The following is a 15,716-nucleotide window of genomic DNA, read 5'->3' on the forward strand; positions in this document are numbered from 1 at the left end:
TTCACCATAATCACCATCGTTTTTAAAATAAAATTATGGGAAATTATCAATTCAACTGTACATTCATCAACATTGCTTTTATCTTTTTGTGATGTGAATGATGTGAATGTGAGCCATGATTGCCTCATATCAACATCAGATTTCTGAGATACTTGTACAGCAAATGTGTCTACTGGTTAAAAAATGTATAATCAAAGTGAAACATAACATAGTATAGGGTTTGGGTTTATGCAATTCTGTAGGGTGTACATGTATGGACCTGTTCCAACGTTGACCTGGTCTGAGCAGATGGAAGGCACAGCTGTACATCCTGGGTACCAAAACTGCATTGCACCATGTCGCCCATGGGCTTCTTTTACTTTGGTACTGTTAATAGCCAGTTCCCAAAGTACCAGAAGAAGTGTGCGCTTGACAAAAAGTTCCACTGCACTGATGCAGAGCTTCCACCATCCACCGTGTTCTTTCACAAAAATAAGGCCTTACATGTTGATCTAACTCCACATGAGAGAGGCGCTTCCCGATGTCTACTGCATGATAACGTCAGGTTCGATGTTGAAGAGCAGATCGTCATTGTCCCTCCTGACCTCCAGCAGAAGGGCTGTCTCCTCCTGCAGTGCCCCCTGCAGGTCGGCCGTGGCCATCAGCGGTTTGCCATTCAGTTTCACAATAATGTCGCCATCTTTGATCCCGCCTCTGGAGACAAAGAGAGGAGTGAATAGAGCCTGTTAGAGGTCAAGCATTCATTTCACTTCAGAAATGAGGAACACACTGGATACTGCTTTGGTTTGAGGAATGAATCAATAATAAAAACCTACTTCTGTGCAGGTGAGTGAGGAACAACTTCATGAACATAAATCCCACTGGTAACATCGGGGAAGTCTGGGTTCTGTTGTTTAAGCTCTGCAATCAACCTAGAACCAACAAATATTGTCCTTATCATTATCATTCATTATCATCTAAACAAAGTTCAGGAACCACAAGGTGTATAAATACTAATACATACTGTATCTTTATTTAACCTTTAATTTAATTTGAGCCTCATTGCCTTGTTTTCAAGAGTCAGTGTCCTGACTTAGACCGCAAAAAGTTAGTCATAAAGCAAAAGACAGATAACACAAAATATGCCACAAAATCTGAATTTGACAATTTAATTTTCAAATTCAACACATAAAAGATTGTCCTATCTAAAGTCATAAACCAATGAAGAGCACTCGTCTAAAACACACACAATTCAATGTACACAGAGAGAGAAAATGTTGCAATTTAAGATAACTTCTAAACACAGAGGGTTTCGGGGAGAGGCAGCGGTATACATGAAGCTTTTACCAAGTTTACAATACACAGAATCAAAGGCATGTCAGCACTGATGAGATGCGTGTAGAGCGCATCCTCATGGTCACACAAAGACGAACACAATGTCTGAAACAAGCTACCATTAAGCTGAGATAAGCCTTGTTTCAAAAATAAAAACTGAATTGCCTATAAAAGTAGAAACATTCCTAATAGTTAGCCACGGCCTGCTACAGTAGTTGGGTGGTCCAATAACTTCTTCTTCGAATGTGTAAATAACATAACGCAGCAATACAAGCTTCAAGTCTTTTTTAGTCACTGTTAAAAGAAAATTCATGCTGCAAGAGAGACGATACAATAAATAATTGTGTCAACAGCATAGAAAGGTGCACTTCAATGAGGCTAAATAAGGAGGGAAGGGATATTATTTAGGGAATTGTTTTCAGTACAATGTGAACAGAAGAGGACCGAAAATAGATCCTTGTGGGACACATTTGCTACTTTCAAGAGCTGTGGATTTAGATGTTGCTTTGAGCTGGACACCTGGTTTATTATGTAACATGCTTTGAATAAGTGCAGCAGGTGAGTATTTTGACAACATTGATAATTGATTATTCAATTAACAACATAAGATGCCATCACTCTATATTGTTATCTCTTTTCTCTATTTACTATATTTCCTATTCACACAATGATTGTCATTAGTTTAGACTTACGCCGGTGTGATGGTCAGCATCCTGATTCCAATGAAACGTTTCTTCATTGACCTTACATCTGAAAGAGACTCCAGTTAGTTTCTGTCTATTCAGCGGGACACTTGAAGAGGTTTAATCCCGGCCCAGTGACATCGCTGTCAGACACACCTTTGCTGTGCTTGTCGAGTGAATCGTTGAGGAAGCGAGTGATCCTGTCGGAGGGAATGGCAAATGAGATTCCTGCTGCAACCTTCAGGGTGTTGATGCCAATCACCTCCCCATCCTCAAATACAGACACAGCAGGACAAAGTCAACGGCTAGTTACATTTTCAGAATCTTAGGGTTACTTTTAGCCAAATGCAGTGGTTGTGCAATTTGTATTTGAAGTGAACAACCAGACCCAGGAGAGAGAGAAAGGTGTTTTACAGCAAACAAGCTCTGAGGTAGGAAACCAAAAGCTCACCAAATTGACAAGAGGTCCTCCTGAATTCCCGTACTGTGAAGGACAACACAAAATAACAGTACTGTGGTGTAAAAACTGGACAATCTCACAACGTACAATATGGCATTTTTACAACCTGCTGCACCGCTAAACAATAACTTTGCTGTATTCTCACGTTGATTATAGCGTCCGTCTGGATGTAGTCCATGTCGGAGTCCCTGAGGCCCAGCTCCTTGCCGTCTCTCTGGGCGGTGCTGACGATGCCTGTGGTGACGGTGTTCTGGAGGGCGAAGGGGCTGCCGATGGCAACCACGAACTCCCCGGGCCTCAGGTCTGCACTGTGGCCCAGAAACAATATCGGCAGTTTCATCTGGGAAGAGGCACAGAGGGCAAGATAACGCTATAGGATATTTGTTTCAAACCTTAAAACTAGCCAGGACCATCCTGCTGCACATAAAACAGCGGTGTGCACCGTGTTGAACCCAGAGGTCAAAACCAGAGGTACTGCAATGTAAAAGACAATCATAACACATTATTGAGGTAATAACTTTTAATGTTCACCTCCATACACAGGTGTGTTTTGTTTTTTTTCGTTTCCAGAGGAGCGAGTCTCTTCAACATTATTGGTCATAAAATGTGCACGCTTATAGAGCAAAGGTACACAAATGTAATTCTGGTTGTGAGAAGTTGAACTTTCCGTTACTCTGTGCTGCATTCCTCCTCATCAAACCTCTTTCACAGCTGTGAAGCTGCTGCTCCTCTGCTCATGAATCTTCCATACGCACAATGGCCTCGTGCCAGAAGCCTGTACATTTACACGTGTCACACTCAGGAAATATCACCCAATGTGTGTTCAAACAAAAACGGCAATGTCGATGACTTCAGTTTGTGACACACACAAGTTTTAACTGCTAATGTAACAGTTCCAAGAACCCAGTGTGCAAGTACAGCAAATAGAGCTTATAAAACAACAATCTGTCTGGAACATGAAGGCAAATTAAATCAAGAATGGAAAACCATGAATAACAGCCTGATGATGATGATAACGGCTGTAAAACATACACAGTCAATAAAAGTACATCTGTAAAGTCTAACATGACCTTAAGTATCACTATGCAGCATTAGACTGTGCAATATATACCAAAACAGGAGACACAAGGAAAGAGGGAGGGGATATGACGAGAAGACGGGAAAGGGAGAGAAAGAATGGAGCTGAGTAGAAACACATGCTCAGCAGACAGATGGTGTGACTGAAGGAGAGGAGGAATGGGCAGGAAGGCTTTCTTTAAGGTGGAGCACTTTTGGATCGTGTTTCTCTCTCTCTCTCTCTCCTCCCTGTGTTGGTCCCGATCCAGCTCGCTCAGCTCCAATGCAGAGACGTCAACTGAGGTTCAACTGATATTGGTTTTCGAAAGCAGATATTTTTGTACTGGATAACCCACCCATCGGTGTCAGAACCTCTACAAACACATCTTGTGTGGCGAAGAATTGGCCAATGATTGTTCAGTGGTGTATATATATATATATATATATATATATATATATATATATACACATTATAGATACAAGTTTCCAAAGATACCAAATCAGGCTCTCCCGTTGAGCTTTGGGGAAATATTAAAAAAATGATTCTCAAGGCATTTAGAATATTTCTATTTGATGAAACGTGAAAGTCATATAAAAAATGTCTTGATTCCAAACATACTTTCACTAAACTACTGGAACAAGATAATAGGGTGATCAAGGGTGAACTGGTCAGAATGTGGTGGTCAAAGTAACTGTGACTGCACGTCCGTCCCATTCTGGTGGACGTGATAGCTCAGGAACGCCTCCAGGGAATTTCTTCAAATTTGGCACAAACTTCCACTTGGACTTAAGAAGGAAATGATTTTGGTGAATTTGGTGGTCAAAGTTCAAGATCACTGTGACCCCACAAAACAAGGTGGTGGCCATGACTCAAGAATTCTTATGCAGGTACAAGTGCCAAGAGCCAAACGGTGCCATCTTTTACAGCACAGGCATTCCATGCTCCAAAACCTTGAATGATACACTGCCTGGCCAAAAAAAAGTCGCCACCTGGATTTAACTAAGCAAATAGGTAGGAGCCTAGGTTCAGCAACAGTATGTGCTCAAAGAATGAGGTCAGCTCACTACCTGAATATACTGAATGACCAGGTTATTCCATCAATGGATTTTTTCTTCCCTGATGGCACGGGCATATTCCAAGATGACAATGCCAGGATTCATCGGGCTCAAAATGTGAAAGAGTGGTTCAGGGAGCATGAGACATCATTTTCACACATGGATTGGCCACCACAGAGTCCAGACCTTCACCCCATTGAGAATCTTTGGGATGTGCTGGAGAAGGCTTTGCGCAGCGGTCAGACTCTACCATCATCAATACAAGAGAAATTAATGCAACACTGGATGGAAATAAATGTTGTGACATTGCAGAAGCTTATCGAAACAATGCCACAGCGAATGCGTGCCGTAATCAAAGCTAAAGGCGGTCCAACGAAATATTAGAGTGTGTGACCTTTTTTTTGGCCAGGCAGTGTATTAAGTAGGAGAAGACAAGGAGCACCACCCAATCTCTGAACAAATGTCCAAGGTCATGACTGCACCTCTGGCTTCCTGGGATAGGGATTTACTTCTTCAATATTCAACCAAAACTTGAATTATTTTTTACAGCAAAACTATACGCAGGATGCAATCTTCAAAAATATTATTGGACAATTAAATAAATATCTAACATGAGCATAAAATGCATGGTTTATCCGCTCAGTAAATCAGCAAACTAATACAACTTGGGAATTGATGTAGGAGCAGCACACGTGATCGACACCTGTATCTTTTCATCTATATATCCCTTATTGGACATTCATCACCCTATAACGTCTATGCTGTGGAACATTCACCCCGATGCATATCCCCACTTTACCTCCACAAGTACTTTCTTAGTTGAAGGTTCTGTGTTGCTTGTTTATTCTCATGTGACTAGAACGGTCTGGCTCAGAGTGGCAGCAAAACTCTTTAATTCTATTCTTATCTATTGCTAGTTGAGAACATCCCATAAAGCTGTGCACTTACCTGTGAATTGATTTTGATGGTAGCAATGTCTGACTTTTTGTCAATGTCTTTGATGTTGGCTTCATATACATCACCATTATGCATCTGGACCTGCAAGGAAGAATGGAAGAAACATCTCAAATGAAATCTAATTCATATTTGTATTTTTGAAGTTAGCTTTGTATTGGATATAGTATATCCAGCAGTGCCCTATGCATCTTCTAAATAACCTAGCTAAGTTGTGTTTGAGCCAATGGTGGTTCAACCAGATATCATGTTTTAAGGTCATTGCCAATATCTTGAATTTGCAAACAGCCAGTATTTGGTGTCAATGTTAAACGCTGATATATTTGTCCATTTGAGTGCCAAACATTGAAAGTATTGAGGATTTAACATCAAATTCTTAATCCTGTTACAGTGGATGAATCCACGAAAGAAACCCGAATAACAATTAACAAAACGTGCATTCTCATAATTGTTTTCTTTCTGAGAGTAAGAGGAGAAGATCCATAGGACGTGGTTAGCCTAGCATAGCATAAGAAGTGGAAGTAGAGGGAAACTGCTGGCCACTAAGATAAACTGATGTTTTTTCAGAAAACAGCGTGTAACTCCTCCTTAAACCAAAATGTGTCGTTTTTACATTCCTGTTTGTGTGCAGATTACATGCAAGATAAACCATGTTCATCAGTGAGCCTTAGAGGTATGGGTAGGTGTATCTTTTAACTTTGGATGGAGTCAGGCAAGGCCGACCACGTCCTTACTCCAGCTCTGTTTCTTTAAATTCATCCTCTCAGCCTCCTGAGGATAATATTGGCAAATCAATTTCAACACAACTTGAGTTGGCTTAGTAAGGATTAAGCATGTGGGAAATGTGAGCATTTAAAGTGAAGCATAAATTATGAAAACAGTATTTCATTACCTTGAGGTGCTGTTGACCGGACACTGGTGTGGTGCTGGATACTACGTGGGCGTTGGTAACAATCAGTCCGTTGTCTGACATCACAAACCCAGATCCACTAGAAAGAGGGATGTTCCGACCGAAGAGAGGATGCCTGGGGTGTGAATAAAACAACCGTTTAAACTAATCTACCTCATAAAAACCATTTGATAAACCTAAAAGCAAAGTTATACAAAGTTATAACCCTCAAACACACGTCCACACAGTCAGTACCTGAGGAAGAGTTCGATGTGGACCACAGCAGGGGCGATTTTCTCCACCACGTCGGCTATGAAGTTGAACTTGTAACGAGGACTGGCAGCATGTGAAGGACCTATACTGGCAAGAAGAATTATGTATTTCAACACTTTGATAGAGGTATAATCAAATAACATGAAGACTGATACAAGCAAGAAGAAAGCCTGTTCCAGTAATCTAACCGGGGAAAGTCCAAATGGAGTCCCAAATTCTTTTACGTCAGCATTAGACGGTTAGATAAGAGAATGTTTTGACAATAACAGTAGAACGATTAGCAAAGATGAATAAACACTTGACTGGAGGATGTTTAGGTTCATCCAGTCTACTAAAATGATTCGGATTAAAAGAAAGGCACACCTCCAATATTAGCATGGGAATCAAGGATTGAACCCTGCGCTACTCCATAAAACACTGAGTGTAGGAATATCACCAATCAGAAACCCTCATGTCAGGAAGGTATGAAGTACACCGTGTACGAGCAGAACCACAGCACTGACCCACAGCACATCCCCGAATGCTGCATCCATCGGACTGTCATAGTGGCACAAAGCAGTGTTGCTCGTGTTGTACTGTGATGTTGCCAGACTGAGGTTTTGAAATGAATTGTTTGATTGTGTGTGGTTCCTAAGGAGCTGCTCAGAGAGAGCTGCAATAGTCGGGGGCCGATTCAGACCAATCGTAATAACTTCCGTTGATAAAGTGTATTGGCAGAATCCACACAAGATGATACAAACTAGGCCGCTCGCTCATTTTGACCCTTTAGGGCCTCCATACTTGACCTCTGATGGTGGCAACTAAACCCTTTCTCACAGAGTTCTCTGACTGACTTCCTGATGTGCAGTGAACACAGTCGAATGTAAGGAGAGCTAATCTAGGTCAGGACGTTGCAAAGCAGTCCCCTCTGTTCCACTACCCAGACATTAACAAACCCACCTGGTGGCACAAACCTGGCAGCACTGATGGAAAACCAAGTTAGCTTTGCCAGGATCATAACCTCCTTCACTGCTCCAGCAGTAATAATGAGGTACACGTTCCTAAAGCTGCGCTGTACACCGCTGAGCCAAGTCGGCTTTCAGGGTTTGTGAGTTTAGACTGAAACAAGATTCTCAAATGACAGACACAATCTGTCTGTAGCCAGCGGGTTTACGTTTATGACATAACTGGTCTTTATCATTCAATCACCATTCAAATATTTCCTTCAAAGGGAAAAACCTAATCAATTAATACATCTCTGCAGAGCTGAACGGCAGTCTGCGATTATTTCGCTCCAGGCCTTTCACCTCACACGCAGTCTGTTCATCCACTGGTATTAAGTGCAGCTTCAATTTCCAAATTGCCGTGGATCACCATAGCAGAGTAAAGCTCTGCCCCAAGTCAAAATGTTTCTTTGTTTCCATTAATAAGGTAATGTTCACTTTCATAAGAAAGAGAGAAAACACTGCTGTTGCTGCTGGTAGAGTTCAAATACACGAGCAGAAGGGCGGGTGTTTAAAACAACACATGTGGAAACTGTCATGACATGACATGGAGTTGGAATCACTTTACACCAGACATTTGGGAAAGACCCAAGAATAAAACTGTACTAAACACATTTACGTTGATTAATTAGGGTTTTAAAGCTCCGCTACTGATTTGGGGGAGAAACTTTCTTGGTAAAAAGAAAATGATGCTGAATGATTTACCACAAGCGATTTGGGAGTTGGGACTTGCAGGTCAGTCACCCATATATTTTTAGTTAGCCACGCCCGTAAGCATGCAACGCTCCAGTGACATGGTGTGCGTGTGTGTGTGTGTGCCAGCCACATACCCTTTAAAACCTTGACAAAATAAAAGGTTTGTGATCAAAGGGAAATGTAAATAGAGTCTGCCACAACTCTGGGCTGCAGGGACTTCCTGTTTCCTCAGTTGATATCTCCCATTGGTATGTGTGTGTGTGTGTGTGTGTGTGTGTGTGTGTGTGTGTTTCAGATGATTGTAACCCCTTGAGCAGGGGATTGTGGTGATTATTGTAACAGTCAGCAGCAATCTGTTTCATTCATCAGCACCGAACAGACGGTCTCTCCCCGTCTGTCCGTCTAACGCACCGTATCCTGGCCCCACATGTGCTGTGGCTACGTGTTGTCCTTAAAAGGATGCTTTCAAATGTTTTCTCTGACCGTTCCTTTAACATCAGCATCAGGCAAATGTAACAAATGTAACAATTAATTGCAACACATAGCTACGTTTTGAGCAAAAACATAGATTATCGCCTGACATATTGCAGGACTTAGTCAGCTGATGATGATCACAGATAGAAGTTTGATTTTATAACTGCACATGTTACGTTCGTATGTGTATTGCAACGTGTGGAGTCGAACTGTAGAATTCTCTGGGGAATCATTTTAAATGTAAGAAAATACAAGCTTGACGAGTGAAGTTTGCGTTTAGTCTTTTAGCTTCAACACACGAAAGCTCGTAAATGTAAAAGACAACTAAAGTGTCTCACAGTGGACTTTCACAGTGTGCAGAGCTGAACTCAATGGCTGGAGGAGATGCAACGGACCCTCTCCCTTTGTTTGGAACAGCGTGGTGATTTTGTTTAGCTGCAGTCTGTGAAACGCTTCCTCCGAGCAGCCGTCGTGCTCTACTTTTACAAGTTAAGCTCGTGAGAGGGAGAGATGGTGAGAAAGTAAAACAACATGTAGTAAAGGAAGGATGATTATTTAACGGCCAGTAACTTTTCTCCCCGCTATGTTTTGAATGGAGACGGTAGTCTAATAAACTGCAGAGCTGCGGGCAGGAGCATGTATATCAGTGTGACAGAGGAAATGAGGAACATGTGCAGAAGTGTGGACAGGAGAAGGACTGTAAAACAGCAGATGCTGGAATCGGTCCACAAGATACTGGCCATGTGTGTGCTTTGTATGTGTGTGTGTTTCTGCCATCATGCGCACCATATTTATTATCTCTGCCAGGCCGTAAGCCTGTGGGGAGATCATGCGTTCGGTCATGTGTGTGTCTGTCAACAGCTAATCTCCCATACCGCTGGACCCATCAGCCTGATGTATTTTTGTAAGCTCCTTTCAATGGTTGCGGTGATTCACAATGTTTGTGACATTTTATTGACTGTTTAATACCGTCATTGGCTGCTGACTCCTCACTCCTCTTAACCGGCCGGTCGGGGTCGCACGTAATAAACAATCGCTGAGGTAGCAAAAGGCATTTCCTGCAATCAGCTCGGTTAAAAACAACAGTTAGGCACACAATGGTATGTATAATTCTGCAACTTCTCAGTGCTAGTTAATGCTGGGAGATCATCGAATCAGATCAGATCATCTTTAAGGTTCATCCTCTGGGGACAACCAGTGTATGTACAAACGTTATTGGCAATCCGCCCAATAGCTGCCAAGATATTTCACTCTAAACCAAAGTGGTTCGAATGTACCAACTAATATTGCTGTCCGTTATAAACTTCTAGAATGTAGATCTGCCCCCCGCCTTACATGAGGAACGTTGTTTACGGAGAACGGCCTGCACATGAACTCTGTGTCTGGGTTGAGGGAATTATCTAGGTCAGTCTGCAGGACAGAAGAACATCTCTTCACAAGAGGTGTGGTTAATTCCAAATGACTGGTTCTGGGCCGCTTTGACAGGCTGTTAAACCTGCACCTGCCCTCTAACCAGTGTTTACTGCTGCTGTGAATCATTACTCTGGTGACCAAGCCTTATTAATCTGGCTCTAATTAATGTGGAGACAATTGAGAAAAGCCAAAGGGCGGTTTGTTGAGGTGGGGGTTAAGGCCCGGACCGCACACTCTCCCGATGAGTCAACATGATTGTGGGAAACACATTTCGACTCTACTAACAGCAGACTGAGGTTCACTTTTGGCCTTAGAAATAGCAAGTAAAAACAACTGTTATTGGTGTAACTAAAGTTTCTTTTTTCTGGTGTTTTTTGTTACCAAACAGAGGAGGGCCAACCCTGACGTACCACAGAGACATACGTATGTGGCTCAGTGTAAATGAAATGGATTTTATCCGGATACATTTAAGATGACAGATGGATTGGCACATATTGTTTCTTTTAACGGAGACATAACATAATTAGTTATAAAGTCAACCGGTTGTCTACTCTACTGGGAAGGCCAAAGCTCTGCTCTGTTGATGCCCCGATGACTTATTGGCAAACAAGGCAACTGTTGTACTTTGATGCAAACACCGAACCACCTGAGAAGTATTGGAAGAAGCATTTTGGTGCGATAGAAAAAATGTTGATGAAGGTCTGGCTGTTTTTCTACAACATATATTTCTATTTTTATTTTCAGGTTTTGTCTCCTTTTTGAATCAAAATGTTGGCTTATTAATATAGTTTATTTAGTAGTTTTTGGACTCTGCTTAAGGTCTTACAAATATTTGGTCCGGCCCTGTCCAGTGCTTCTGATTCACCAAATGAAGCCACCAATGCATAAATCGTACCTGTGCTGTTCTCACACGGTCCCTTCTGGACCTGGGTGATGCCCGTTAGTCCCTGCTGCAGCGCCTTCCAGCTGGTCGCCTTCAGCTGGCACACGTTGCTGTACGTCTTCCCGTCGCTGCCGCACACGTCCTGGCGGAACCTGCACCGACAGAAGCCCTTGGAGAGCCGCTTGCCCCCCGGGTGTTTGCACTCCAGTCCGTCCCCGCAAGGCAGGTCGTCCTTGCGGCCGCACGATTCTCCCTCTGCCTGGGCGCACACCAGGCAGCAGTTGCAGCGGTCCGGCACGTAGCCGCTGGGGCAGCCGGGGCTCGGACAGGTACTCACATCGCACCGCGTCGGACACTTGTCTTTTGGCTGTGCGCCGGCGGACTCCTTGAGGTACAGGAACACGGCTGTGTACAGGAGGACTTGCATTCTTAATGGAATATTTTCAGCGGATAGAGAGAAAGAGAGGAGAAGTTTACGCGGAGATCACAATCCCTGGCTCCGCACTGCTCATCACTTTCTGGGGACGTTGCAGAAGGAAATCCACACACACGGAAGACAGAAAGATAAACGTCCCCTTAGTTTTGAAAAATACATCAGAATAAAGCGATCCTGATATTTAAAATTGGACAATGAGCTTGTTATTGTTATTTTGCAGCCGTGCGTAATTGCGCGTCCAGGGGCGAACCAGCTGTCGGTAGAAAGCATCCAGTGAAGTGAAGCTGGGTGTTTTCTGTCTGTCCAATGCACATCCACTCAGTTGGCAGGATGAGCGCCTCTAGCAGCGAGGCTGGAGAGAGGGAGGAGATGTGGGAGGGAGCTGCGCTCTTGGAGGGGTGGCGACAGAGCTCAGATGCTGATGTTTGCAACACCGCTGTTACCATGTATGACCTCAGAATCATCCTGCCTTCATACATTTTTGGCAGGTCTAGTGGGTGCAGTAATGAGGGAGGCTGTTAAAGTTCTAGAAATACTGAGGTCCCCTTAATGCATCAAGCATTTTCTATCAATTTTAATAGATTGCATGTGTCTTCTCATTATGAATTACCATAGAACATATTTTTATTGCATTGATTGTTTTATAGTGTTTTGTATTAAAAGTTGTGAGAAACTTTTAACTGGTTATGAATCAGTCTCAGTTTAATTCTGATCCTCTATATGACCTCCATCAGTAAACGAGACCACGGTCTATTTCTATATAGTTATTCTTAATTCTCGTCATCGGTGCCACCGCGTCGGATTCCGCCCAAAATCAAATGAAACCCAGGCCGTATTGCTGGGCCTGCTGGAGGGAAGGGAGGCACTGGGAGAACCAGAACCAGGACTGAGCATGGAACACTGTCAGACATAGTGCAGTAAAATGAGAGTTTTTCTAAAGGGAGTCTGGTGCTCGAAAACACCACCATGGGGACGGACAAAATCATCACAAAAGGAAAGTTTTTCCTTTTCCATAAATGAGGAAATGTAATTTCCAGGTTTATCTTTCCACTGATATTAATACTGGTATTTGGTTGGCGGGTCAATGCACCGACATACATTATTTTCCTTTAACCCCAACTCCAGTCGTTCTTTTGATGGTTCTTCTGTTCGGGAACATTTGAGACATCCTTAAATGTTTGACGTCAGCAGCCCATGTGAGCCAAATTATGGCGTAGAACTGTAAGCCCTCTCAACCAATGAGTCGGCTACACTACACAGACCCTTGAATCCCAGAGACAGAACTCAGCTTCATGAGCTTGCTGCTTTTCCTTTTTCCCCTTTTTTTCCAAAACATGAAGTCATTCTTTGGTGCAGACTGGGGATATGTGGACGTGCTTTCACACTGTCCCCTTGTAAGGGCAATTTAAGACGACCAGACCATGCAGTCACACACAAGCACACACACACACACATTTAAACCTGTCTTTCTACTTTTGGAGGTGCTGGTTGACTCCAGAGGTGATTCCGACTTTTGTTTTTCTACTTCCTGTGACAAGGAATGGTAAGCAAGGAAACCTAGAGCAGCTGTGGCTAAACCTAAAGGTTTTTCATTTACTATTACAGACCGTTATCCCAAGATAACAATGTAGCTATGTTGAGTCAGAGTTTGATGTGGTGTGAAGGTCAGTCCTGCTGCCACTTTGTGGTTTATCACCGTGCTGAGACGAAGAACAAAACAACCTGGGGCCCAAAAAGCATTTTTCCCATAGACCTCCATTATAAAAAAGACATTTGTAAAATTGTTGACAGCAAACCAACAGCAAACAAAAACATTCATATTTATTTGTATTACCATTCAATGTGTGCATCATGAAGGTTTAGTGTCATTCAAAACTTTACAGACGCTAGAAAAACAAGAACCAGGAAGAGAGAAAATCCTTTAGCGTACATATGGACTCGCAACTTCAACTGGAAGAAACGGGCGCCATCTTTGAGTCCATCCAGTTCTCAACATCCACCATGAATATGACCACAGGAAACGTGTGGTCTGGTCAAAGTACAATGTGTTCGACATTTATTCTCATATCAAAGCCGGCAGGGGAGAGGCCAGCTCAAATAAAACAAGGCCATGTCACTCGTTACGGCCAGGTGAAGAAACATTCACCGGGGTCACGCAATACTTCCTTTTTAACAAAAGAAAGGTATAATCTTAATCTTAATAATCTTAATTCCTATGTTGAGTTACATTGATGGTAGCAGAACATCGAAAACCGCAAAAGTGATGTTTGTTACAGGAATAGTTTGACTTTTGGGAAATATATTTTCAATACTTTCTTTCTTGTTGAGAGTTAGATGAGAAGATTGATGTCACTCGTCAAATACGGTAGCTTGGTCGGTAGCCCTACGATTCAAACTGTGATGCTCTACGTACCGCTCTAGCATCAGTTTTTCACCTTCAATTGACGCTTGTTGCATGCAAAATAACGAACCTTTCAAAAAAAACTTCCAAGAAACAGCTTTGTTAATGTACATAATGTAACGTAACGTGACTTGAACGTCGACTTCAATTTAGTGACGTTTCATATAAGACACCAACAGCGGTCTACTGGGTTCACGTGTTTCCTTTTCAAACTATTTCTTCAAAGGAAAAAGTGTTCTCAGCAGAGCGGAGAGTATGACCTGACTGTTGTACTGATGGAATTAAGTGTTGTGGAAATGTACCAATGGGCAGAATAAGGCTGGAGCAGCAAAACCCCTGAGTGGATCACATTTAGTAAGGGTGTGTTTTATTGCTTATATTCACAAGAGAAATAGTGTTCGTTCTATTTTCAAAAGTTTAGTCAAACGTTTCACTTTAAGATGGTTTAGATATGTTTAAACTGTTTTTTCAATTGCCACGTGCACTCTGCCTCACAGAGTCATTGCGTAAATGAAGGTAAATGAAGCTGATGTTATCGTAGCAGCCGAGAACGACGGTCAAATCTACAAAAACAATACTTGGGTTATAAAAAAGATGAATTTCCCTTGTTCCAAAATGACCTCACTTAGCAAAAATGTTGTTTCTCTCTGGGACTTTAAGCTGCTTCTCACATGGATAGCAGCATATTGTCCGAACCCTCCCACCGACACGCTCTCTACAGATGTGAGGCTGTTTTTAATTCTTGCTTCCCTCCGACAGGCTGACGGTCACGGAGGGGAGGCTGGCTGTGGACGGCTCATATATACAGAGAGATGACCGTCCAAGTTTGTTTGGACAGACAAGAGGGGTGTCGATGGAGACATGTGTTTCTCACCCAGCCGTGGGTGTGTTTATTTGAAGCAGTCACCTGAGAGAACACTGAGCTCCTTGTTCAGCAGAAACACACAGTTTATGAAGGTCATGGAGGGATGCAGACAGCACTTGGTAATATTTATCCGGCTATTTGACACATTATGACTCATTAACGAAGCACTTCAGCTGATCCTTAAGTGATCATACCAAACCAATACCTATATGATTCAATACTAAATAATAAAATAGTTAAAAGATAAACAAAAACTTAAGCCAAGTCTTCTGGTATATTTTTTGAATCATTGTCACGACTCGTGGAATCACAGGGAAAAACAAACGCACGACCCAGACAGCAGGCTAAGGCTACTGTCTCCATTTTAATACGCATAACCTTTGCTGCGTTTACACCGAGCATCCACACTACTCCGGAGCTTTAACCCCCAAAAACAGAGGGGTTTGGAAATTCAATTGATGCTAAGTTAGTTTGATAACTCCAGGGTGTACCCGTAGTGTGGACCGTGGAAACGTAGACCTTCAAAAAAACAATGGTGTGGAGTGTTTGCTACTTGATTTGGTGTCAGCAGTCATAACGTGTCCTTCACTGATTTGTCACGGCGCCGGAAGAAAAGAAACAATAGCCTTGATTATCAACATGGAAAACAGATTACAGGCGTTGCTGATCTTGTTGTCTGTACAAGCAGCTAAATTCTATATTTTTTAAATCTACTACTGCCAGCATGCAGAGGAAGCCTGTTGTTGGAGCAACGTCTGAAGTCACGGGTTTCTTCCTTTTCTTATTTATTGTGAAATCCAGAAAGAAACAAATGCTTTCAAGTACAACAGGGACTTCAGCCAGCAGCAGATCTACGCGTGTGAGAACAAACAACGAAACC

At 42.6% G+C, this 15,716-nt stretch overlaps 1 protein-coding gene across 1 annotated transcript; it reads right to left on the reverse strand.

Annotated features, from left to right (window-relative positions):
- Nucleotides 1-524: 524 nt before the first annotated feature.
- On the reverse strand, nucleotides 525-11,561 carry htra3b (HtrA serine peptidase 3b; the record flags this gene model as incomplete). The annotated part of the gene is made up of 10 exons (XM_079184477.1): nucleotides 525-693; nucleotides 816-911; nucleotides 2,007-2,064; nucleotides 2,154-2,268; nucleotides 2,449-2,481; nucleotides 2,603-2,797; nucleotides 5,518-5,607; nucleotides 6,416-6,548; nucleotides 6,668-6,767; nucleotides 11,147-11,561. 10 exons carry the CDS (start codon nucleotides 11,559-11,561, stop codon nucleotides 525-527), a joined length of 1,404 nt encoding a protein of 467 aa, XP_079040603.1.
- Between the last annotated feature and the right edge of the window lie 4,155 nt (nucleotides 11,562-15,716).

This window comes from Pholis gunnellus (genome assembly GCF_910591455.1).
Source record: "Pholis gunnellus genome assembly, chromosome: 23".
Classification (NCBI taxonomy): Eukaryota; Metazoa; Chordata; class Actinopteri; order Perciformes; family Pholidae; genus Pholis; species Pholis gunnellus.